This window comes from Castor canadensis, chromosome 1, assembly GCF_047511655.1.
Source record: "Castor canadensis chromosome 1, mCasCan1.hap1v2, whole genome shotgun sequence".
In the NCBI taxonomy this organism is placed as follows: Eukaryota; Metazoa; Chordata; class Mammalia; order Rodentia; family Castoridae; genus Castor; species Castor canadensis.
Genome location: NC_133386.1, coordinates 85,849,569 through 85,875,817, shown reverse-complemented (window position 1 = coordinate 85,875,817; position 26,249 = coordinate 85,849,569). Strand labels below are relative to the sequence as shown.

General features: G+C 39.4%; 2 protein-coding genes and 1 pseudogene across 8 annotated transcripts in view; 1 reads left to right on the top strand and 2 right to left on the bottom strand.

The window, feature by feature from the left end:
- Positions 1-22,064, bottom strand: Mto1 (mitochondrial tRNA translation optimization 1). Of its 2 annotated transcripts, XM_020176170.2 has the most exons (12): positions 21,750-22,064; positions 17,172-17,371; positions 16,976-17,093; positions 13,143-13,432; positions 9,078-9,190; positions 8,777-8,967; positions 8,421-8,551; positions 7,379-7,583; positions 7,130-7,301; positions 6,060-6,178; positions 2,542-2,702; positions 1-678 (listed from the first exon to the last, which is right to left on the bottom strand). In XM_020176170.2, exons 1-12 carry the CDS (start codon positions 21,964-21,966, stop codon positions 523-525), a joined length of 2,073 nt encoding a protein of 690 aa, XP_020031759.1. In that variant the 5' UTR covers positions 21,967-22,064; the 3' UTR covers positions 1-522. The 2 variants fall into 2 exon arrangements, with proteins under 2 accessions (XP_020031759.1, XP_073935260.1); XM_074079159.1 differs by lacking the exons at positions 16,976-17,093; positions 17,172-17,371; positions 21,750-22,064 and adding an exon at positions 15,957-16,226.
- LOC141424821 (large ribosomal subunit protein uL16-like) lies at positions 13,442-15,946 on the bottom strand (annotated as a pseudogene).
- Positions 22,065-22,202: 138 nt separating the features above from the next.
- Cgas (cyclic GMP-AMP synthase) overlaps positions 22,203-26,249 on the top strand; it is a 70,607-nt gene continuing 66,560 nt past the window's right edge. For 2 of the 6 annotated variants that reach the window (XM_074079214.1, XM_074079169.1), the window contains exon 1: positions 22,203-26,200. The gene's annotated coding sequence lies outside the window, so the exon portion shown is untranslated. The remainder of the gene's footprint in view (positions 26,201-26,249) is intronic. The other 4 variants (XM_074079208.1, XM_074079201.1, XM_074079190.1 and 1 more) reach the window with 4 other exon arrangements.

Below are 26,249 nucleotides of genomic sequence, written 5' to 3'. Positions count from 1 at the left end.
TTATTTTTTCAGGTTCAGAGTGTTTTGTTTTTTGTTCTATCTTTTTTGACACAGAGTCTTGCTATGTAGCCATGGGTGGAACTGAGCTCACCATCTTCCTGCTTCAGCCTCCTGAGTGCTGGGATTATAGGTCTGCCAGCTTCAGGTTTAGTTTTTTCTACACTATTTTTTCTTTTTTTTTGGTGTTACTGGGGTTCGAACTCAGGACCTCATGCTTGTTAGGCAAGCACTGTACCACTTGAGCCACTCTGCCAGCCCTTGGCTACACTATTATCTTTCTTTGATGAATGCTGCATAAGGATAGGCTCATTGTATTAAAGCTCCAGAAAAAAAAGTATAAATCACTTACAACTATGTTTTTCAGCTACACAAAAAAGCCCAATTATAATCTTTGTCCTCTCACAAATTAATTAGGAGACTATAATAACTTAATCAAGCTATTTTCATAGATGCTAAAATAGTCCTTATCTCCTACTAATACTCTTCATGCACCCTTTTTAAAGGTCTTGTATGAATTGAAAGCTACAACTCCTGAAGTCTGTCTGTGTCCAGTAAGTACTGCTCAGCTTGGGGCATCTTATTCACAGTCGCCTGCCTTTGCTGAGTGGTCTTGACAAAGCGGAGCAGATTGACGATGGCAGCAGGCGTCACTCCAGGTATACGACTAGCAGCCCCAATCTAGGAGTTAAAAACCACAAGAGAACCACAGGTGAGTTGTGTCAAGTCTCCTCCTCATAACAATTTTTTTTTTCCTCATTGCAATTTTATAGTGTAGGTTACAAAATACTTAAGATTTTGAGATGGGGTGTGGCTATGTTAGCTACACTGGCCCTATACTCCTGGGCTGAAGTGATCTTCCCACCACAGCCTTCCAAGCAGCTGGGACTACAGGCATGTACCACACATAGAACTAATTAAGTTGTTATTATTTTTTTTTTGGTGGGACCAGGGTACACGGAGCTATTTTTAAAAATTATTTGTTTTTTTCTTGTAACCTAGTCTGGCCTTGAACTTGAGTTTCTCCTGCCTCCATCTACTGAGTGCTGGGATTACACGTGTGGGCTACTGTAATTATAATTATAATTAATTACAAGTAATGATTTCAAAATAACTTTGTAAAGCAGATAAAGGAAATGTGAAATCATTACTTGTATCTTCATCTCAGAAGTTAAAATGACTTGTGCAAGATCACATAACTGAACCAGGAATGGTGGTGTATGCCTATAATCTCAGCGCTTAGGAGGCTTAAGCATGAAGATCCTAGTAGCAGCCCAGTTGGGACTACATGATAAGGCCCTGTCTCAAAATACAGTAACGAGGACTGGGCCATGGCCGAAGTGTACAACACTTGCCCGGCAAACACAAGTCTCTAAATTCAATTTCCAGTACTGCCAAATTTTTTAAAGAAGACCATATAACAAACAGATGTTACAGTATTTTTTTCTTTCTATTAAACTAAGAAAAACTGTAACTGAGTTCTTCTCTTCAACTGTAAATCCTGCCAGGTGTGATGGTGCATACCTGTAATCCCAACACTTGAGAGTTTGTGGAAAGAGGATCACATGTTCCAACCCAGTCTGAGCTACATAAGAAAATTCTGTCTTGAAATTTAAATTTGAAAAAAAAAAAAAAAGAAGAAATACTACGGGTCATAAACTTTTGTGACAAAGTGTAGCATTGTACCTAAGGGATAATATCCCCAGTGATGATAGGGGCAGTACCCCACAATTTTAGTCCCACTAATATGTCAGCAGTGTATGTTTCAGACAAAGGTATGAACATTCACTCTAAGTGGTATAAAAACCACAAAAAGCCTCACATGAACTGAGGACAGTCTTTTTTTTTACTTTGGCAGTACTTGGGCTTGAGCTCAGGGCCTCATGCTTGCTAGGCAGGCGTTCTACCACTTGAGCCACTCTGCCACCCCTTTTTTGTGATGGGTTTTTTCAAAATAGGGTCTCTTGAACTATTTGCCTGTGGCCGGCTTCACACAGCAATCCTCCAGATCTCTGTCTCCTGAGTAGCTAGGATTACAGGTGTGAGTCACCAGTGACCAGCTACAATGCTTTCTTTTAAGACATACACTAATTTGCACTGATGGTTTAGCACATGGTAGTGACTACAGTATAACTGCTAAACTCTATCATCTCTCATACAGATGTACCAACAATTGTCAAACATAAAGAAAATATGAAGTTCCTTTTTTTTTCTCCCAGTACTGGGGATGGAACCCAGGGCTTGGTGCATGCTAAACAAGTGATCTACAACTTGAACCATATTCCCTAGCCCTTCAGTTTTCATGTTTTTGAGATAGGGTCTTGCTACCTTTTCCTGGGCTGGCCTCAAACTCTCAATCCTCCTGCCTCCACCTCCCAAGTAGCTGGAATTACAGGTATGCATCACCACACCCAGCCATTAAGTTTTTTATGATTAAATAAAATATTAGCTATGTGGTCACTGTAACTCCCAAGTTTTGAAAAATCGAAATACTGCTCTTTATTTGTAACTTATTCCTTCCTATTCTACTAACTGCTTTCTTACCGTCTGTGGACGACTGAAGTGTAGCTTCTCTCGAACTTCACTGGACAAAGACACATCTTTGATAGTCAAATAATCTAGGTCTTTTGGTAGTTGGAGAGCTTCATCTCGCTGAACTTCCTTTATTTCTTGTAGCTGATAGTACAGTACTGACTCATAAGTGGCTGGTGAACAAAATTAGGATTATGTTATGATACCTACATTATACTAATAACCTACATTTGTATAACCTACTATTTACAAACAGCTTTTGTATGCATCATCTTTTTTTTCCCCTGGTAGTACTGGGGTTTGAACTCAGGGCCTTATGCTTGTCAGGTAGATGATCTATCACTTGAGTCACATTTCCAACCCTTTTGTGTTTTAGTTATTTTTCCAACATGGTCTTACATTTTTGCGCAAGGGCAGTCTCAGACCACAGTCCTCCTACCTATACCTCCTACAAAGCTGGAGGCACCAACTACCATACTTAGTTCATTTGTGGAGATGGGGATCATGCTAACTTTTGCCTAGGCTGGCCTTGAACTGTGATCTTCCTGATTTCCGCCTCCCTTATAGCTAGGATTATAAGTGTTGTTTACCACACCTGGCTGCATGCCTCATCTTATTCAACACTTACATCAGCACCATGGGACTGGTGGTATATGTATTCCCTTTTGCAAATGAGAAAACTGAGGCTAAGACATAGTATCTTGCATGCTAAACTACAAGACCCTGACTAGCAGTTTAATGCAAATCCTTTTCATTTCAAATTTCTTTCTTTTTTCTTTTTTCAGTACTGGGGTTTGAACTCAGGGCCTATACCTTGAGCTATTCCACCAGCCCCTTTTATAAGATGAGTTTTTTTGGAGATAGGGTCTCTTGAACTATTTGCCCAGGCTGGCTTCAAACTGTGATCCGCCCAATCTCTTTCTTGAGTAGTTAGGATTACAGGCATGAGCCACCAGTGCCCACTTCAAATTTCTTAAGAATTAGAGGCTGGTGAAATGGCTCAAGTGGTCAGCAAGAGCACCTGAGTGCAAACCCCTGTGCCACCAAAAAAAAAAAAAAAAAGAAATAAAGTCAGGTGCTGGAGGCTCATGGTTTGAGGCCAGCCCAAGCAAATAGTTCACAAGACCCCATCTCCAAAATAACCACAGCAAAATGCACTGGAGGTGTGGTTCAAGTGGAAGAGTGCGTGTTTTGCAAGCCTGAAGCCAAGTTCAAATCCTAGTCTCACTAAAAAATTTTAATAAAGAAAAAAAAAAATTTGCTTTTCCTGTCACTGCAAATCTTGGTTATTTCCCTCAACAGGCTATACTATTTAAGTCCTAAAGACAATACTATTTAAGTCCTAAAGACAGGAGAATGTTTCTTGTTTCTCCAAGAAAACAATTTTCTGAATTATCTACACACACACACACACACACACACACACACACACACACACACACACACACACACACCCCAGCCTTGTCCATGACAGACAATACTAGTTCCAGTAAGAAAGCTATACTTTTTTAAAGTGGACATAGTTAGGTTTTATTTGGAAGTGATGTTAAGAAGAGAATTTGGTAACTTTTTTGGTAATTAAAGCATACTGTTCTTAGAAAAATAAATTCAAAACCTCTGCTTTTAAGACCTAAGTTGAAGTGGTCATTCTGTCCTGTTTAGGAAAGGGAGTCCTCTGAGGTTCTGGTAGGATTTGCTTCTATCACTTGTATAGCAGCCAAACAATGTCATCTGAGACTGGCTCTACCAATGAGGTATACCACCATCACTCTGGGAATCAGCTTCTTTGTCTAGACATTGTAAAGGCTGGCTCAGATGACTTCTGAGGGTTTTTATAGCAACTAAAGACAGTTGAAAAGTAAACAGACTTTGCAGTCAGACAAGTTAGGTTCAAATCCTAGCTCTGCCACTCACTAACCAAATGATCTTTGGCAAGTTATCATTTATCTGTAAAATCTGGTCAACAACACTAATGTCTATCCTGATCAGGGCAGTTCTAAGTATCAAATGAAATAATGCTGTAAAAGGTATAATGCAGTATTGTAATATAACATGTTAGTACCACAAGTTGTAACCTAATCTTATGATTCGTGAATAGATTTCAGGGTCTGATGGAGTACCTAAGGTAATACACATTTAAGGGTATATTTATTTAATCTCATAAATACATACAGCAGAACAAGAAAGATAATACAAACTGACATTGATTTCTGTCCTCAAGAAACTTGTCTAGTTGGGGAGATACATATGTGTCATATTTTAACCAACGTGGTTTCTTTTAAGCCATAGATAGATACTAGAATCTTTATATGTTCTAGTCTTTAAAGAACAAGGAAAAACAGTAGCAACACTGTAATTAAAGTCACGGTTTCCTATAAAAAAAGTAATGATAGTTCTAGATTATTCTAACCTAGATTTTTTTTTTTTTTTTTTTTTGCAGGGGCCAGTACTGGGGTTTGAACTCAGGGTCATGTACTTTGCACCTTGCCTCCAGCCTAATATTTACTGAACAAAGGAAAACTGCAAACCAAGTATAAAATATGCAATTAAATCAATCACCTTTTCCCAAAGGTAAGCCATAAATACTTATTTTTTGGTGGTACTGGGGTTTGAACTTGGGGTTTCAGACTTTTGAGGCAAGTGCTCTAGGCTTGAATCACACCTCCAAGCCCATTTTTCTCTGGTTGTTTTGGAGATAGTCTCACTTTTTGCCTGAGCTGGTGATTCTCCAGTTTTTTACTTCCTGTTGTTGCTGGGATGATAGGCATGCCCCACCACATGCAGCTTTTTCCCACTGAGATGGGGTCATGCAAACTTTTTGCCCAGTTTGGCCTTGAACCTTGGTCCTCCAATCTCAGCCTCTCAAGAAGCTAGGATTAGAGGTGTGAGTCATTGATGCCCAGGTAAGCCATAAATATTTAAATACTGAAGTAAGCCCTCAGTACTTTTTGTTTGAAAATTTTCATAATGAAAAAGTTGAAGGAAAAAAAAACAAGTAAAAGAAATTTGAAGTCAGGCGCCAGTGGCTCACGCCTGTATTTCTAGCTACTCAGGAGGCAGAGCTCAGTAGGATTGCAGTTCAAAGCCAGCCCTGGGCAGTTAATTCCGCTAGACCCTATCTCGAAAATACCTAACATAAAAAAGGGCTGGTGGAGTTGCACTATCGAAAAAAAAAAAAAAAAAGAAACCTGAGAACATGTGGCATGACAATCAATACACTGACCAAGAACATGTGAGCACAATGTGTGCTACAGTGTATGCAGGCCCACTCAGATTTCTTTGCCTGATACAGAGTGAGTATTTGTTACTGGTAGAGTGTGAAAGCCAAAGACAGTAGTACTATAACATTAGATGGGGAAAATATAAAAAAGCAGTTCAAGGTAAAAAAAATTTTTTTCTTACAGTACTGGGGCTTGAATTCAGGGCCTTTGCTATGGTATGGAGCTCTTAATAGATATGCTGTTCATATGTAACTTGCACAGATGGGGAAAAAAGTATGTAGTCATCTTAAGTAAAAAATAACTTTTTACCTTCTATCTTCAGTCTTTCAGCTAGCTCTTTACATCTAGTATACTTCTTTAAGGGCTCTGGAACTGCACTGGCTAGTAACTCCATGTCGACTTCCTCATACCTTAGAAGATCCAGAGCGCTGAAAAAACACAAAAGTTTCATTAACAAAAGGATCCACACTGTATAAGGTAGATGAAGACCAAGGATCTCTGGAATAATACCAAATTTCAGAATTCCTTAACATGAGAATTAAGTTGAGGTAAGGGTAGCATGGTATAATCCACTCATCCTCCTTCTTGTTTCAGGACAGAATATCCTCTGCTAACAAGGCTCCCGCCACCTTCCCAAAGAGCAGGGAATATGCTTTATACCCTCGTGTCCTGTGAATGAGTCATTTTCTTGCATACTGGAAACTATGCTAGAGGTGTTTGTTTATTTTTAAAGAACTTTTTAAGGAAGGAAAAGCCATTATGAGCATGTTTTAAGTCTCTGTAAAGAGACTGTAAAAATGACATATTTAAAAAGTACTCTTCCAGTCTGACATTTTCTCCTAATTTGGTATAATTTGCAAATGAATTTTTACCACATCAGAGCTATACCACAGACATTTTATATATATATGTAAATTAATAAAATACATCTCAAGGGTACTGGAAAAAAACCATAAGCAAGCTATGTTCATTTAAAATGTGTAGAGCCAGGTGCTGGTGGCTCATGCCTGCAGTCCTAGCTACTTGGGAGGCTGAGATCAGGAGGATCACATTTGGAGGTCAGCCTGAAAAATAGTTTGCAAGACCCCATCTCCAAAATAACCACAGCAAAATGGATTGGAAGTGTGGCTCAAGTGGTAGAATGCCTACTTTGCAAGTGTAAAGCTCTGAGTTCAAACCCCAGTACCCCCTTCCCAAATGTGTAGGTATGATGCCTATAAGTAATGTCTCTCTGAAATGATTTCATTTTACTGTAAGAAGTGAGAGGTTTATATTAGAAGTGCATACCAGGCCTGGGGTGTGGCTCAATCAAGTGGTAGAATGCCTGCTTAGCAAATGTGAGGCCCTGAGTTCAAACTCAAAAAAAAAAAAAGTCATACCTGACAGGCAGACTTTTTTTAACACTGATAGAAACCTGTGGGATTAACTTTTTCCACTTGGAGCTCGAAAACTCAATGGATTTCAGCACAGAAATGCCTTCTTCTAAAGAAGATTTCATCCAAGAAGCTCTTTCGTATCGTTCTTGGGACACACAGCCAGCTTCCTTATGCCCTAGGAAAAGGAGAGAATATAATGAGAGAAGTTTTAAAGAATAGTAAACCAGGCTACAGGACTTGGTGAAGAGCTACCTCGGAATGTGAGCCGGCTGTCGGCGTTATCAGGGCGCAGTGACAAACGGAACTCCACTCGGCTGGTAAACATTCGGTATGGTTCGTTGGTGCCCAGTGTGGTGAGGTCATCAATCAAGACTCCAATGTAGCCTTCTGTTCGACTAACAACAAAGGGCGACTTGCCACTGACTCGAAGACTGGCATTGATTCCAGCTATCACACCCTACAAGAGGACTGAAATGTTTAAAAGGCTATTACGAACTGAACTGAGAACTATCATATTAGAATTCTACCTGGGAAGAACTACATGGGGGAACAAAGCAGGCCCATAAGGAATATAACAAGAGGCAGAAAATGTGATCCATATTCAGAAACAGAATATGGGTAATGTACCATGTTAACATGCTATGAGTAAAAGCCTAGGGAGGGCTAATTTTTTTTTTTTTTTAAATCTACCTGTAAGAATTTTCTAGCTTTTTCCCACTTACAAATAAAACGAACACAATTTCCCACTTATAAGGAATAATTATATGATGATTTTTCAATAAAGTTATGTTAAAAGAACTAAGTTTTCTTTTTAAAGAAACTTCAGAAGCAATACTACAAATCTAATTAAAATTTAGTATCAGATCTAGGAGCTCAGAAAACAGTAATAAAGCCACAAATGTTTTTAAAATCCTAGCTTATACAACAACCATCTCTCTCTTTCTTTCACTCTTTTTTGTAGTACTGGGGCTTGAACTAAGGGCTTTGCACTTGCTAGGCAGGTGCTCTACCACTTGAGCCACTCTACCATCAACAACCATCTCTATACACTCTGATACACTAATAGTCTCCTATTACAGTTATGGGTTACAGCTAAGATCTATACAGTTAACACAACAAACATGCATGGTGGTGCATGCCTGTAATTCTAGCAATCAGGAGGCTGAAGCAAGAAGATAGGCCAGCCTGGGCTACATAGTTGAGAGCCTGTTTCAAAAACAAAAACAAATTAGAAAAAAAGGAACACTAATTAAATAGTCCCTTTTGGTTTACAGTAACATCTGAACAAGCTTACTTGAGCTGCAGCTTCCTCATAACCAGTGGTGCCATTTATCTGTCCAGCAAAGAAGAGTCGTTGAACCAAGTGAGTCTCGAGGGAAGGAGTGATCTGACGGGGATCTAAGTAATCATACTGAACACCATAGCCTAATAAAAGAATAAATGTGTAAAGTAAGCAAAAACATAGTTGGATTTGCCTTAAGGTAGTGATGCAAAGATTTTATCAGTGTCCTTCAAAAATAAGGACTATTTTAAATGTACAGAAGTTGACCTTCTGAGGCTCTAAGCCACAATGAAAGCAGTTAGGACCTCCCCACTCATTGCTAAGGTAATACTGAGCTTCCACTGAAGGAGCTCTGTGAGTCTCTTTACCTGGGTGAATCATTTTAGCTTTCTCCAAGCCTTTGATGCATGTGATCATTCTCTCTTGTAGCTCAGCTGGTAGTGTCACAGACAAGCCTTGTGGGTAGATAAGGTCAGAATCCATTCCTTCAGGTTCCAACCAAACCTGATGTACACGGTTTGGAAAACGTAAAACCTTTGATTCAATAGAGGGACAGTATCTAGAATAGGACATTGAAGTAAAAAATAAATAAATTTAAAAAATTGAACAAAAAAGGGGCTGACATCATTCCCTACAGTACCCAAGTGCTGACATTTTGTGTGTCCTTACCGAGGCCCTCTTGTAGTTTCCTTAACATGACTGTTAAGGTGAAGGTTCTCAAGGATAATCTCATCCACTCTAGGGTTGGTATAAGTCAAGTAGCAAGGCAGCTGGTCTTCTGGCTAAAAAACAGCAACCACAGGCAGTACTGTTTTCCTTCTCTTATCCAAATAAGTTCCACACAATATTTACTTACTTTTAATAGACTTAACTCTTTTCATAAAGCCAGTAGTACTTATGAACTATTCTTGCCAAAAATAAACGAATAACTCCAAAAATGAACCTAAATCTAAGGAAGCTTCTAGAACTAATTATCAGTTTATAGGACAAACGGTAGAGAAATAAAGTTCCAGAGGGGTACAATCACACAGATACAGATTGTGAGAAGTTCTAGAGAAAAAAAGAAAGACTTAATTTCTTCTATATATAAATGCTAAAACTTAAAAAAAGGAAAAAGAATAGGTTATAAAACACATTCTCCAGTTTAATGTGTGGATCTTTTTTGGTTTCCAGTTCAAATAAAACAACTATAAAAAACATTTTAAAGGCAACTAGGAAAAATGGACATGGCATAAAATGATATTAAAAGGGCTGACGTGTTACTCAAATGGCAGAGCATCTGACTAGTAAGTAGATGACTAGCATCTTACTAGTGCCAGGCTCTGCGTTCAAACCCCAGAACCACCACCACCAATAATAGTAGTAATAGTAATGATAATAATAAAGTGGGGCTGGAGCATGGCTCAAATGGTAGAGTGCTCGCCTAGCAAACAATATTAGTTAAAACTCTAATGTTGCCATAACAAAACAAAACAAAAAACGGGAGAATTAATGTCCTGTTGGGGTGATAATGGCATGGCTGTTTTTTTTTAAAAAGTTCTTTTCCACTGGTTAGAGTCTGCAAAAAACTGAAACTAGATCCATGTTTATCACCCTATACCAATATTAACTCAAAATGGATCAAGGATCTTAATATCAAACATTTGCCAGCTACATATCAGACAAAGGACTGATAACCAGGATACATAGGGAACTCAAAAAACTAAATTCTCCCAAAATTAATGAACCAATAAAGAAATGGGCAAGTGAATTAAACAGAACTTTCTCAAAAGAAGAAATTCAAATGGCCAAAAAACATGAAAAAATGCTCACCATCTCTAGCAATAAAGGAAATGCAAATTAAAACCATGGTAAGATTCCACCTCACCCCTGTTAGAATAGCCATCATCAGCAAAACCACCAACAACAGGTGTTGGCGAGAATGGGGGTGGGGGGAAAGGAACCCTTTTACACTGCTGGTGGGAATGCAAACTAGTGCAACCACTCTGGAAAAAAATTTGGAGGCTTCTTAAAAATCTAAACATAGATCTACCATATGATCCAGCAATACCACTCTTGGGGATATACCCAAAAGAATGTGACACAGGTTACTCCAGAGGCACTTGCACACCCATGTTTATTGCAGCACTATTCACAACAGCCAAGTTATGGAAACAGCCAAGATACCCCTACTGACCAAATGGATTAAGAAAAAGTGGTATTTATACACAATGGAATTTTATGCAACCATAAAGAAGAATGAAATGTTATCATTTGCTGGTAAATGGATGGAATTGGAGAACATCATTCTGAGTGAGGTCAGCCTGGCCCAAAAGATCAAAAATTGTATGTTCTCCCTCATATGCGGACATTAGATCAAGGGCAAACACAACAAGGGGATTGGACTTTGATCACATGATAAAGTGAGAGCACACAAGGGAGGTAGGAGGATATGTAAGACACCTAAAAAACTAGATAGCATTTGTTGCCCTCAATGCAGAGAAACTAATGCAGATACTTTAAAGCGACTGAGGCCAATAGGAGAAGGGAACCAGGAACTAGAGAAAAGGTTAGTTTGAGAAGAATTAACTTGGAAGGTAACACACATGCAAAGGAAAGCAATGCAAGTCAACTCCCTGTATAGCTATCCTTATCTCAACTAGCAAAAACCCTTGGTCCTTCCTATTTTTGCTTATACTCTCTCTTCAATAAAATTAGAGATAAGGGCAAAATAGTTTCTGCCTGGTAGCGAGGGGGTGGGGGGGAGAGGAAGGGGGCGGAGGGGTAAGGGAGGGGGTGGGGGGAATAGGGGAGAAATGACCTAAACATTGTATGCATATATGAATAAAAGAAAAAAAAAGTTCTTTTCCATTAAAGACATATACAAAAGTATAAACGAAATGATGTGATATTTAGAATTGTTTTAAAATTCAGCAATAGCTGGGAGAAGGTGGCTCACACCTGTAATCCTAGCTACTCAGGAGGCAGAGATCAGGAAGATTGTGGTTCAAAGCCAACCCAGGCAAATAGTTTGTGAGACCCTATCTTGAAAAACCCTTCACAAAAAAAAAACCTCAGCAATGAGTGAAACAAGGCCAAAATGTTATTAAAGCTGAGTGATGGAAATGTGAATTCATTACACAATTTCCATACTTTATGTAAACCTGAAAATATTATTTATTATGATACCGGGGTTTTAGTTGGAGGCCTCTTCTGTGTGTGCTAGGCAGGCACTCTACCACTTGAGCCATGCCCCTGGCCCTTTCATGCTTTAGTTATTTTTCAGGTAAGGTCTCATGATTTTGCCCAGGGGCAGCCTCAGACCGTGATCTTCCTACTTACAGCCTCCCAAGTAGCTGAGACCACAGGCTTGTGCCACTTTACCCTGCTTATTAAGATGGGATATTCTAACTTTTTGCTTAGGTTGACTTCAAACTGCAATCCTTAGGCGTGAGCCACCATGCTTGGTTTTATTTATTATTTTTGAGACAGGATCTCACCATGTAGCCCAAAGTAGCCTTAAACTTTTGATCCTCCTGCCTTAGACTCAGCCTCCAGAATGCTGGGAATGTAGGTGTGTGCCATCATGCTTGGCTCAAAAACTGAAAATTTACAGTAGAAAATTTAAAAGTGGGGCTGGGGTACAATTCAGAAAAAAATGCTTAAAAGCATTTAGGGAGGTAAAGCAGAAGAATCAAGAGTTTATGTCAAGACCCTGTCTCAAAAAAGTTTAAAAGCATGTATACTAAGAAAGTATCATCATAATTTGCATTTTACCAAAGTAAAAATACAAAACTGACTTGCTTAAAGTAATAGAATTATTTGGAGCCAGTCATCAGTACAGTACAAATTTACCAGAAACTGGGACCATCAATTTCACACATACATTATACATTTTTTTTTTAACTTAAAAGACAGGTTAACAGTTACCTATACTCTTCAAAAATGTCAGTTTCACAAAAGTCAGAGGAACTTTTTCACGTTAAAGAGAAATGACAATTAAATGAAATGCATGGGGCTGGAGATATAGCTCAGTGGTACAGCACATGCCTAACATGTTCAAGATCCTGGGTTCCATTCTCAGTATACATAAAAAGGGCAAAAAAATATATTCAAAAAAAGGGCAGTAATAAATGACCCTAGATTGGGGAAAAAAGGTGACTTTGAATAATATTGGAAAAATGAGCAAAATCTGAGTATGGACTGGATCAGTCCGAAATTTCAGCATTGTGTTGAGGTTCTACAAACACACCTCTTTAAATTTAGTTGAGATATAGACTGAAGTATTTATAGAGGTAAAAGTTTATGATTTCTGCAAATTACACTCAAATGTTCCAGAAAAAAATAAGAATAAATGCATATATTATAATATTACACATTAAATACATATTAGATATGCATATATATCTGTATGTCCCTACCTATGGGGATACACATGGTAAAAATTGATGAATGGGTGACTTTAATAGTTTACAGGACTTTTTTTAATAATAGCCTTGCAATTTTTCTATAGGTCTGAAATTATTTCAAAAAGTTTAATTCTCAAAATAGGTTATACAAGCAATGAAACTTAAGAATTTAATGGGAAGCGCCCACGTAGCCAAATTAGCTAAAACTTTTAAAGATCACTTCTATGCACCCTAAGCAATAGTGATACAAAGTAAACTGTTAAAAAAGAAAAGAAATGGTTAGGCTCCTTCTTGCTGTGAATAGTCAATATGAGCTGTAAAGCCAGGTTTTCAGAAATTGTCTTACCTTAATCCACACTGTCTCATTGACAAAGCTGAATGGTCTCGATGGGTCATCTGGTGTGTGCTTGTTCAGAATGCTGAAGTTAATGGTGTCTTTGGCAATTCGGGGTGGAGTCCCAGTCTTCAGTCTTCCAACCACAAACCCCAATTTCTCCAGAGTCTGAGCCAACCCTACAGAAGGCTGATCCCCTAAACGTCCAGCAGGATGCATCTCCAATCCAATTATAATCATGCCCCGCAGAAATGTCCCAGTAGTCAGAATCACACTCTCTGCATAAACTGTACTTCCATCCACTGAATACAGTGAAAAAAAGCAAAATGTTTTCTGATTGTTACCACAGATCAAAATGAAAAAACTATTTTACATTACAGAAAACCTTTGTCTTTAGAAACCTGAGCATCTTTTTTTGGTATTTGTGTTTTTGAACTTTACTGAGGTTTGGTTGACAAACTAAAAACTGTTATACATTTAACTCGGTATTTTGCTGTAAGTGTAACAATTTCCATAATCAAGCTAATTAACATGCCCATTACCTTAATGTTACATTTTTTTTGGTACTGGGGTTTGGACTCAGGGCCTTGCACTTGCTAGGTAGGTGCTCTACAACTTTAGCTACAACCCCGCCCTCGTTTGCTTTAGTTATTTTTTGGCGAGGGTCTCACATTTTTGCCCAGACCAGCCTTGGATTTTGAACCTCCTACCTATGCCTCCCCATGGTGAGATCATAGGCCTGGCAAGGTGATCTTTTTGTTTTTTCCAGTGAGCTAAGAATATTTAATATCTACACCTTCAGCAAATGTCAAATATAGACTATTAACTGAAGTTACTATGCTGTGCATTGGCTCTCTAGAGTAGTCATCTCATAACTGAAAGTCTGTAGCTTTTGACCAACATTTCCCCATTTCCCCCAACCCAGACAAAGAATTCTAAATGAATCAGAAGACTGTATGTCATCAATCCCAAGAAACCAAGAAATATGGTTGAGAAAACACAAAGTATTATTATCAATTCACATGTTCCTAAAATCATTATCAGCACCAAAAAATTAGTTGCAATTCATTTTAAAAGTGAATTAATTTTAGAATTCTGGTTAAATATGACAGGCTGCCTCACAGGATTTCTTCTCCCTCCTGAAATCCTAGAAAATGAAATAAAAGAATGAAAAAAGTATAAGACAACAAAGACAAGTAATGTGAGAGAACTTGTCAGAGGACAAGAAAGCTCAACCTTTTTTCTGAATGACAAAAAGCAGTTAGAAGAAGGGAAGACATCAGTGAGAATGACCTGATTTGTCCTTAAAGGCTCAAAATTGGAAAACTGAGAATAACTAAAGAATGTAGCAATGAAGCTTGGGGCTAAAATGAGAGAAAAAGTTAAAATCTACATATTAAAGTTCTGCATCCAGACAGATCTGCCATACAGGAAAAGAGATTTATTCTTCAGGTAATGAGCAGTTGTTTAATGGGTACAGAATTTCAGTTTAGGATGGCAAAAATTATGAACAGTAGTAATGGTTGCACAATATTGTAAATGTACTTAATGACATTAAAATGCTTAAAATGGTAAATTACATATGATATATACTTATATGTTCAAATACATACTTTGCTACAATTAAAAAAATTATTACAGCCAGGGATGGCAGTGCACACTCATAAACCCAGCTCTTAGGAGCTCTTAGCTCTGAGGCAGGAGAATCCAGTGGTTCTTGTCCATTTTTCACCAAACATATCATACATACAACATATAACATGCACGTTAACTGTATTTTTACTGGTAAGGCTTTGGTTGACAGCAAGTTATCAGCCCGTACGTTCTGGGAGAGTCAAACATGATACGAGCACTTTTCTTTAAGTGGACGGGAGGATTTATTGGTGATTAAGGTGATTAGGGAGGGGCAGCACAGTGGGAGCCCTCAGAGGACCACTAGCAGGCTATATTTGACCCCACAGCCATCAGGGATGAGGCGCTTCTCAGTACCATGTCTTCAAATCCATCTGCATTAAACTTGGCAAAGCCCCACTTCTTTGAGATGTGGATCTCTGGTGGCCAGGGAACTTGAACTTGGCCCTGTGTAGGGCCTCAATCACATGTTCCTTCTTATCTGCAGCTTGGTATGGATGCGCGATTACCTGGCCGGTGTAAGCCCTGGCCACTGCACCCTCGGGCTTCCCAAAGGCACCCACATCCCTGTCTGGAGCATGTGAGCCCCGGCACAGGACACCTTGTGCCTGTGAATGATGTGTAAAGGGTGCAGCTGAACTCAAATATGTAAGCCATCTTTGCTACACCTTTTTACCATGTACTTGTTGGCACAAATACGAGCAGCCTCCAGGGCTTCAGAGGAGAGCTGCTCATGTTCATCAGACACCATGTGCCACAAAGTGGAAAATCATCCACTCTCCCCACCCCCATCAAAGGTGCAGATCTTGGCATCATGCACACCTTGGCAAAAGCAAGATTTTGGGAACAGCTTGTTCTTATAATACCAGTAACATTGAGCAAAAACAAAAACAAAACAACAAAAAAAGATAGTGATATTTGGGATGGATGTGAGGCTCAAGTGGTAGACTGCTTGCCTAGCAAGCACCAGGCCCTGATTCCAAACCCAGTACAAAAAAAAAAAAAAAAAAGAAAGAAAGAAAGAAAACGATATTCTGGCACGGAAGCACATGCAGCACATGCCTGTACTCCCAGATACTTGGGAGGCTGAGGTAGAAGGATTGCCTGAACCCAGGAGTTTAAAACCAATCTGGACCATATAGTGAGACCCTGTCTCCAAAAAGAAAGGATCATACCAGGTATGGTGGTACACACCTGTAATTCCAGCACTCGGGAAGTAAAGGCAGGAGGATCTTGAGTTTGAGGGCATCCTGGACGACAGAGTGAGACTCTGGGTCATTAAAAAAAAAAGAACAGAGTAGTAAAAGAATGGAAAAAAGAAAGGAAAGAGCCAGGTATGGTGGCTCATGCCTATAATCCCAGCTACCCAGGAGGTAGAAATGGGGAGGGCAAAAAGTTAGTGAAAAACCATTTCAACAAAAAAGTCGGGTGTGGAAGTACACTCTCGTAATCCCAGCTAGTGGAGGCTTAAATAAGAGGATCACAGTCCAGAGCAGCCTCTATCTGAAAAATAAAGAAATTTTTGTTTTATTTACTTTTTAAGTCTGGGGGCATGGCTCAAGTAGTAGACAGCTTGCCTAGCAGCACTAGGTCCCGAGTAACACACACACACACACACACACGCGAAATATACTGACAGCAATTCAAGGGTGGGGGCATGGCTCAAGCACAAGGTCCTGGGTTTAAACCCCAGTACCACAAAAAAAAAAAAAAAAAAAAAAAAAAAAAAGAAATATGGAAGCATATGCCAAAAGTGACAGCTAAAAAAGTTGGTTATCTTCAGGCAAGGAGGTAGCTGTTTTCCCTGACAATTTTCTACATTTCATTTAATTACAAAAATTGTGTGAATCACTTTCATTGAAATACAAAACTCTTTTAAATAAAAACATATAAATTGGTAAGCTATAAATTTTTTTAAAGATTTGAAGTCAGAACTAGAAAAACTAGAAATTACAGAAGGACCAGGAGGAAAAGACACCAGTATGTAGATGTCGAATTCTACACTAAGATAGTACTAATGAGCTCAGAATTTGACTGAGCTTCACAATGATCAAAATTAAAAGAGAAACATGAATATCTGCACAGCTTTCCATATCCAGGCAGAGAAAACACAGTAATTTCCTGGTATAAGAAAAACGTCTCCACATGTTCTAAAACACGTTTCTCACCCAGAATGTTATATGCTGTCATTAACATTATCAGTCAGCACATACCCAAAACAACACCACTGACACGGCACTTCCCAGGGTGCTTGGGCTCTGGTTCTGTAAGAATCAGGTCTTCTACCGCTCCCTCTTGAACAGTAAGCAGTGGTGTATTCAGGATCTCTTTCTGCCAAAAGACAATGCCACTTGACACACACAGCTACGTACTCGCTGCCATCTTCCCGGTCTCATGCCCAATTCTCACCTGCATGTTTTGTTTATAGAGTTTTCTATCAATTTGAGCTCTTAGTCCCCACACAGCTGGTCCCTTACGCCGGTTTAGTACTTTGTAATGTACACCAGACTGGTCACAGATTCGAGAACACAGGCCATCCAACGCATCCACTTCCCGCATTAAATGCCCCTTTCCAATGCCACCAAAGGAAGGATTACAGGACATCTGACCTAAAGAGAATGGACACAAAATAAACACATGAACACCCTGCAGAGTGAGTGCTTAACAGAGAACTATTATTACAGGTAACCAGAATCACCTTACATGACAGAAAATGGAAAACTTGGGAAAATAGAAAACTGTAAGGAAAATCCCGAAGTCCCAAATGGGATGCAAGAGTTGTCTAGGCCACCCTGAAAGATCAACCAGTACCTGAACTTTCTCTCTAACCTTTCTCTTCATGCGTATTTTTAGCTTCATTAGGTTTGCTTTTCCTTTAAAACATGGAATTCTTACCTCATGAAACCTTCCTAAATCAAGCAAACTTTATTATTTAAATTTTTCTTGTGGCAAGGAGGTTTTAATGCTCTACCGTTTGAGCCACACCCCATCCCCTCAAGTACTTTTTTTTTTTAAAGCACACTTTTAAGATTTTCCTTGGCACTGGCTCATGGTTATAATAAATTAGTTCTCATAAATGCCACATACTGTTTTCTTTCTGCTTGTATTTTGTAGAAATAATTGTTAAAAACTTCTTGAAAGTAGACACCATATTATCTATTTACCTTCTCTTTAAATCCATCAGTCAATTGTAGGTAGAAACTTATGTGGTTACCTCAAAGGATTTTTTTTTTTGGTGGGACTGGGGTTTCATAATTGCAAAGCAAGCACTCTATCACTTGAGCCACACCTCCAGTCCATTTTGCTCTTGTTATTTAGGAGTTGGGGACTTGCAAACTATTTCCCTGGGCTGGCCTTGAACCTTGATCCTCCTGATTTCAGTCTCCCAACTAGCTAGGATTACAGATGTGAGCCACCAGCACCTGGCTACCTCAAATTTTTTTTTTTTTTCCTGAGGCACTAGAGTTTGAACCCATGACCTTACACTTGCTAGGTAGGTGCTCTACCATTTGAGTACTCTGCCAGCCCTCAAAGTTTTTTATGGGAGGAGGAGGGGTGGAAAATATGTCACCATCTGCACATCTGCTGCAGTGACCATGAAGCCCTCTGAAAGCTTTGGTGGTGTCCACTGGGAAGGTGAAAGGTGCTGCGATTATAAGCATTTGGAGGGTATGACTATGAGGAATGTGTGAAAGAGATGGAAGCTCAATTTCCAGGTCTTATTAGCTCTGTAATTTTGGAAGGCTACCTTTCCATCCTTTAGCTTTTCCACTCTGAAAACTGGAGTGTTAGCTGCTGACTTAACCAACCTTAAGAGTTGATCTACATGTGGACTAGATAATAAATTCATTTTGCTAAAACTAGTAGAATAAGGATTTTCTGTTACTTGCAAAATGAGAAAATGTACATAAAGCACTTAAAACAGTGTCTGGGCCGGTGGCAGAGGTTCACACCTGTAATCCTAGCTACTCAGGCAGCAGAGTTCAGGAGGATTGAGGTTTGAAGCCAGCCTGGGGAAATAGTTCGCAAGACCCTATCTCAAAAAAATCCCATCACAAAAAAGGGCTGGTGAAGGCCCTGAGTTCAAGCCCCAGTATCATTAAAAAAAAAAAAAAGTGGCACAGAGTAAGCAATAAAAATAAGTAACATTTACTAATAATTATCCTAATTTTTTTCTCAGATCAGCACAAAATATTATCTGCCTATCATCTTTTACCTTAAAAATATCCTATAACTCGGGCTGATGGAGTGGCTCAAGTGGTAACACCACCTGCCTAGCAAGCATAAGGCCTTGAGTTAAAACCCCAATGCCATCAAAAAAAAAAAAAAAAAAAAGTCTCATAACTACACTGAATATTTTTCCTTGTGGTGCTGGGGTTGAACCTCTCTCCCCTGCCCCCTGCCCCTCCCCTCCCACCTCCCTGGCTTCCAGGCAGACCCTGTTCTGCCCTCTTATTCTCCAATGTTGTTGAAGAGAAAACATAAAGAGATAATAAGAAAAACATAGCATTTTTGCTAGTCTTAGATAAAGAAGATAGCTTATACAGAGAGATTCCTAGTGTTGCTTCCAGGCACATGTGTATTACAACTCCAAACTGGTTCATCTCTACCAGACCTAGATTTATTTTTAATCTAAAATAATTTTTATCACCAGCCACATTTTAAAAATCCTTCAATATTTCTTATTTTCTCAAATGAGTAAGCAATTAGTATTTATGCCCTTACATGAATCTTGGACAAGTGTTCTATACACTTTGTACAAAATCAATAAGCAAAGTAAGAAAAAATCAATAAGCATAGTGAAAATTTATCACACTATTAAGTTCATATAAAAGGAAGCAACTTGCACTCCTGAGTATCTAATTTAACAAATTATTTATATAAAAACATTATCAACTGTAAATGTTTCAGACAAGGGCTTTTTATTTAGAATAAAATCCCCCACACAGTAACTAAATCATACCTGAAACATTTGAATTGCTCATGAGTTACTAACCAAACTACAAACTAGAAATGTGAAATGACGTCACCAAATCTGATTTCTTTTTTTTCTATTACTCTGTAGGACTCCCAAGCCATGCTTTTCACATCTCAGATAATTGTAGATCAAAGGTTACAATCCAGTGGCTTTCCTGTGAGGTTCTACTCGGCTTTTGTTAAAAACAATTATACTCACTGAATAGAACCATATTTCCAGTTCACCTTGGTTTCCTCATTCTATGCTGTTTTACATCACCTAGCTTCACACATTTAAATGACATGCTGGCTCCTAGAGCATCTGAAGTTGTGGTGTCTATTTTTACTTCGCTAAATGACTTAGCTTTCACCTCTTATTACTTAGTAGCATTATCAGAGGAAAGAACAACCCTAAGAACAAATTACTGAAACTCCACCATTTCTTTATATCACCATGCTTAACAACTTCTAGGCACTTTTTGAAATATTTTACTTTACTATTTACAAGAATTACATTTGTAAAATCAAGTGCAAGAAAAATCCTTGTCTTCTAAACTGCTGACAACTTTTTCTCAAGGAACTATGTGAATCAATGTTGAGCTCCCTTCCTTACAGGCATGAAAGCTGAACACGACACTCTCTTCTGCTTAGCCCTCAAAATCTTTCTCAAAACCAAACTCAGAAAGGCCAGCATTCACTCTCAATCATTTGGAGTTCATATAAAAAAATGAAATCTAAGCCAGGCACCTGTGACTCATGCCTGTAATCCTAGCTATTTGGGAGGCAGAAAACAGGAGGCTTGCAGTTCCAAGCCAGCACTGTAGTTCAGGAGACCCTGTCTCAAAAATACCCAATAAAAAACACGGCTGGCACAGTGGCTGAAGTGGTAAAGTGCCTGCCTAGCATGTGTGAAGCCCTGAGTTCAAATCCCAGTACTGCTAAAAAAAAAAAAAAAAGTCTAGGGGCTGGGGATGTGACTCAGTGGTAGAGCGGTTGCCTACTATGTGAAAGGTTCACATAGTGGTGGTAATAGAAATGTGTCAAGTCAGTTTATTTCACTCTACTAAAGAATTTAAATCAGCAATGTAAAAAGCCATGATAAAATAACATATAATATCTGACTACTTAATGCAGTTCCAGGTGATTTACACGTATTTTCTGGTAAATTTTACAGCTACACTATCAGGTTGATAACTGCTGTTATTTCTGTTTTACAGAGAAAATGAGGCTTAGATAAATTGTCTTTTGTCCAAAGTCACACAGCAGATACACAGTGGAACCTAAATTCTGAATCTAATGCAGAACAGCCTCCATGAAATGCATACATTTTTTTCTTCTGTTGAGAAAGGCAAAAAGTAGTTTGCTAAACAACGTTATTTTCCAGGTTAGTAGAAAATAAAGAAAAATAAATTTGTCTCTAATTTTAAAAGGAGCTGTAAGCCTATAATTCGACTGAATCATTCTTGTCTCCTGCATTCCTATGGATTCAACCTTCAAAGCCAACCCTCTTTGCTGAGATCAAGTACGAATACCTGATTCGGTACCAAATTACCTAACAAAAAACTGAGACTCTAACACACACACACACACACACACGCGCACGCACACGCACGCACGCCTGGCAGAGAGGCTTAAGCGGTAGAGTCTAACAAGCATGAGGCCCTGAGTCAACTCCAGAACCGCCAAAAGAAATAAGTCATTAAAATATCTCTGAAAGGTATCTATCTCCCCAGAGAACTTAGATCACAGAAGAAGAGGGGTTTTGTGCTACTTGGTATATATGCAAAAGAACTTAAATCAGTATGTTGACGAAATATTGCACTCCCCTATTTATTGTAACACTATTCACAACACCCACGGACCACAATCAACAATCAGTGCAGGAGCACTGACAACGGAGAAAACAAAAGCCTGATCCCTGCCAAAACCCCAGGCTACGACTGTCTTCAGCCTCAGAAAGGGAAGAGGGCGCCCCATGAGGCTTTGGGCCCCGCGTCCTGCGCCAAGCTCCACCTCTTCCTCGCTCCTCACCGATGGTGTCCACGCGGTGCGTGAGGAGCAGAGTGCGGGAGCCGCAGCGAGCGGCGGCCGCGGCGGCCTCGGTCCCGGCGTGTCCTCCACCTATAACGACCACGTCGAAGTGCGGAGTCCGCGGCGCCACGCTGTCGCCGCTGAACCGGGCCAAAGGAAGGCGCTGTTTGCCGAGAGAGGCGGCGACCCAGCGGCCGCAGCCTCGGAGGGAGAGCATGCCAGCAGAAAGCCCAGGAACCTGACACCGGCAAGCGGTGGTCTAGGCGAGAAAAAACCTACGGGGCGCAGCCATCTTGCCGTGATGTCACGACGTAACACGTCTACGTCCAGCGTCGCCACTGATTGGCGGCTTGGCGTAACTCTGGCTTCCCAGGGATCGCGCCCAACGGCGCAGGGTATCCTTTCCCTGTCCTGCGGGGCGTCATGGCCGCATAATGAAGCGAGCTAAGTGGCAGTTTTATTGTGGTTATTAAGATTTTTAGATACGTAATTTCTATTTTATTAATAATAAGCATTGCTTGAGCAATGCTGGTGCTCACGTCTGTAATCCCAGCTACTCAGGAGGTTCGAAGCCAGCCTGTGCAAATAGTTCGCGTGACTGCCTGGAAAAACCCTTTTCAAAAAGGGCTGGTGGAGTGGCTCAAGGTTGTCGGCCCTGAGTTCAAACGCCAGTACCGCAAATAAATAAATGTTGCTTGTAGGAGAGTTAAAGAACTCGTAACCACACATACACATATAGTAATGCTGCTATTGTATATTATGCTGTTCCACATTTTTCTTCTTTCCACTTAGTATCTCATGATGTTCTCCCGTGCCAGCGTATATGTATGTTGTATGTATTTTACTTTTCAGTGTTATATAGCATGCAATTGTGTATGGAACCTTGATTTATTTAATCAATTCAAATTAATGGGTAGATTATTTTTATTTTATTGTACATATATCTTTAAATATATATATAATTTTTTTCCCTTTTTGTCAGCACTGGGGTTTGAACTCGGGACTTCACGCTTGCTAGGCAGGTGCTTTAACACTTGAGCCACTCTGCCATCCCAATTTGTGGTACTCTTTAAGTCCTGAGTTAAGAAGCTTCTCAGTGTTTCAGTTTCTAATAAACTGCTACAATACTTTCCAAAAACTGTCTCATCTTTCACTAACAGTTTATGAGATTATTTTCCCACACTTCATCCAACAATGGATTTTCCCCCTTTTTTGGTACTGGAGATTGAATCAGGACAATAGCTGAAGCAATTTGGGCCCCCAGTCTTTCTGCTTTTAGTTTGTTTTTCAGATAGGGTTTTGTGCTTTTGACTAGGCTTACCTCAGACAGCCATCCTCCTACTGCTGCCTCTGTAGTAGCTGGGATTGCATACGTTCACCACCATGCCCAGCTTATTTTTGAGATAGTGTCTTGCTAACTTTTAGCTGGGCTGTTCTCTGACTTTTGATTCTTCTATCTCTGCCTCAAGTAGTGTGTGCCATCAAGCCTGCCAGGATTTTTTTTTTTTTTTTGAAGAGTCTAGCTATGTAACCCAAGCTGGCTGGGGACTGTGTAGACTAGGCTCCAACTTGAGATACTCCTGCCTCAGCCTCCTGAGTGCTGGGTTTATAGACATGTGCCACCACAAAAAGCTGAAATACACTATTTCTTTCTTCTTTTTTGGTGATGTTGGGGTTTGAACTCAAGTCTTTGCACATGCTAGGCAGGAGCTGTACCACTTGTGCCATGCCTTTATTCCTGAAATATACTATTTCTTAAATATTTTATTAGCATAAACTGTTATACAGGGGGGATACATTGTGGTATTTACATATTTGCTTACAATACATCTTAAATTTACCACCTCCATTCTGCCTCCTCCCCCCTTCTTAGAACAATTTCAACAGGCTCCATTATTCTATTTTCATATGTGAATATAAAATTCATCCACCATATTCACTCTCATTCACCCTTATGCCCTCCCTGTCCCACTGGTACCACCCCTGGAAAAGACCTTTTTACCTAATGGTTCATCTTTTTTTTTTTTTTAAGTCTATATTGATATTGAAGAGGGTTTCACCTTGACATCATGTACTCTTTCTCTATCGCCCTGCTCCCCTATTATTCAACAGCTTGCAGTGCATTTCATTATATTAACATATAGATGGGTTGTTTCAATATTTTTCATTCTTTGACATTCTCTTTCTGGTCTTCCATAGTCCCCTCAAGCAGATCCACTAACACAATCTTGGTCTCTCAACACACAAACACACACACACACACACACACACATACATGCACATACACATACACATAAATAATCTTTTATATATATTTGCTCACGTGTACATTTAACTTATGGATCTTCTTCCACATATGAGGAAAAACGTGACCTTCACTTAACATGATGTTCTCCAGTTCCATCCACCTACCTGCAAACAACACAATTTTATTCTTCTCAATGGATGAATAAAACTCCATTGTATGTGGAGTTTTCTTAATCCATTCATCAATTGTGGGACACATAGCTTAGCTATTGTGAATCTAGCTTCATTCTTTTTCATTTTTTCCAACACTGTGTTGAGGCTATTTTTTCTCTAGCACATATTTTGGGCTCCTTTGTTGAAAATCAAATGGCTGTAGCTGTGTGGGTTTGTGTCAGGGTCTTCTATTCCACTGGTCTTCATGCCTGTTTTTGTGTCAGTACCATGCTGTTTTTATTACTATAGCTCTGTAGTATAGTTTGAAGTCAGGGATTGTGATACCTCCAGCATTGCTCTTTTGGCTCAGGATTGCTTTGGCTACTAAAGGTCTTTTGTGCTTCCATATGAACTTTAGGATTGACTTTACTGTCTTTGTGAAGAATGACATTGGAATTTTGGCAGGGATTGCATTGAACATATAGACTGCTTTCAGCAGTATATTCATTTTCACAATACTGATTTTGTCGATGCATGAGCATGGGATGTCCTTCCATCTTCTATGTCTTCACTGATTTCTTTCTTCAGCGACTTGTGGTGTTCTTCCTATAGGTCGGTCACCTCCTTTGTTAAATTTATGCCTAGGTATTTTAATTTTTTGAAGCTATCTTAAATATTTTAACTCAATAAGTTCATTAATTAGAGAACCACAGACCTTTTTTTTTTTTTTCAACTGCAGTGCTATGCATCAAACTGAGAGCTTCATTCATGCTAGGGCAGAGCTCTACTCCTGAAACACACCCCCAGCCCATGTCTACATTCTTTATTTGAGAGCTATCCATTAATCACTTCATGTGGTGTACATTTAAGTGAGACCCTTCTCTTTTCAACAGAAACAGAACTTGCAGACCCAGTGACAGAGTGTTTAGGCATAGTGATGAATTGAATTTGTGTTGTAAATGTAGACAAAACTCTTCTTTATGCTGACCTTACCTGTTATTCAGTGCAGGGTCTTCAAGTTGATACTTGGATTTTTTTTTTTTTTTTGGTTGTTGCTGTTTGTGTGGGATAGGTCCTTGCCCAGGCTAGTCTTGGGAGACTGAAGCCGGAGGATTGCAAGTTCAAGGTCAGCTTGGGAAACTTTGTGAGACCCCGTCTCAAAATACAAAATAAATTTTAAAAAGGCGGGAGATGTAGCTCAGTGATAGAGTGCTTGCCTAGCATAAGCAAGGGTCTGGTTTCAAACTATAGTACCACAAAAAAAAAAAAAAAAAGACAGGAAGAAAAGAAAAAGGATGCGGGTGTTGCTTAGTGTTAAGGTAAATGCTTAGCAAGCATGAATCCCCGATTTAATCCCCAGCACCAAAGAAAAAAAGAATATTATGTAAAATCAAATAGATATATATCTAGAAACAAATTTCTTGGGGTTTCCTACTAGATAAAGTTCAAGTTCTGCACTAGAATTCAACTAAGCAGGGTATGGTGGTGTACTCCTGCAATCCCAAGAGGTAGCTCAGAGGTAGACTGCTTACTTAGTATGTGCAAGGTCCTGGGTTTGATCCAAAGTACTGAAAAATAAAAAAAAAAGACTTTCCCACTGTGATTTGGACACTGATTGCTGCAGCAAGATTGAGCAAGGAATGAGTTTTCCTCCTCTGATAGGCCAGCAGAAGTATTTGATCTGGCCCAGTGGAATGTTGCATGTACATTTTTTATTAAGCAAATACTAATGGAAATCCTAGCTACTCAGGAGCCAGAGATCAGGAGCATCTCAGTTTGAAGCCAACCACCTGCAAATACTTCGAGAGACACTATCTCAAAAATACCCAACACAAAAAAGGGCTGGTGGAGTGGCTCAAGTGGAAGAATGCCTGTCTAGCAAGTGTGAGGTCCTGAGTTCAAACCACAGTACTGCCCCCCAAAATAATTTTCTTGGTGATTTTAGGAACTGAGGAAAGAGAGCATTAAACTGGCTGTAAAGTCATGAATAGGATTCCACAACAAGCATCTGGAACCCTTGAAGAAAACAGAGCAGAGGTCTTCAGAACAAGGTAAGCACACGCCTAAGCATAGGTTTGGAAGACTACCCAAGTGCTCTAC

Coding starts and splice junctions, on each gene's coding strand:
- Mto1 (XM_020176170.2), bottom strand. CDS start 21,966: ATGCTCTCCCTCCGAGGCTGCGGCCGCTGGGTCGCCGCCTCTCTCGGC. Junction 8,968..9,077: donor GAAACTACAAGAGGGCCTCG/GTAAGGACACAC, acceptor GTCCTATTCTAG/ATACTGTCCCTCTATTGAAT. Junction 7,302..7,378: donor CAGCCGGCTCACATTCCGAG/GTAGCTCTTCAC, acceptor TCCTTTTCCTAG/GGCATAAGGAAGCTGGCTGT.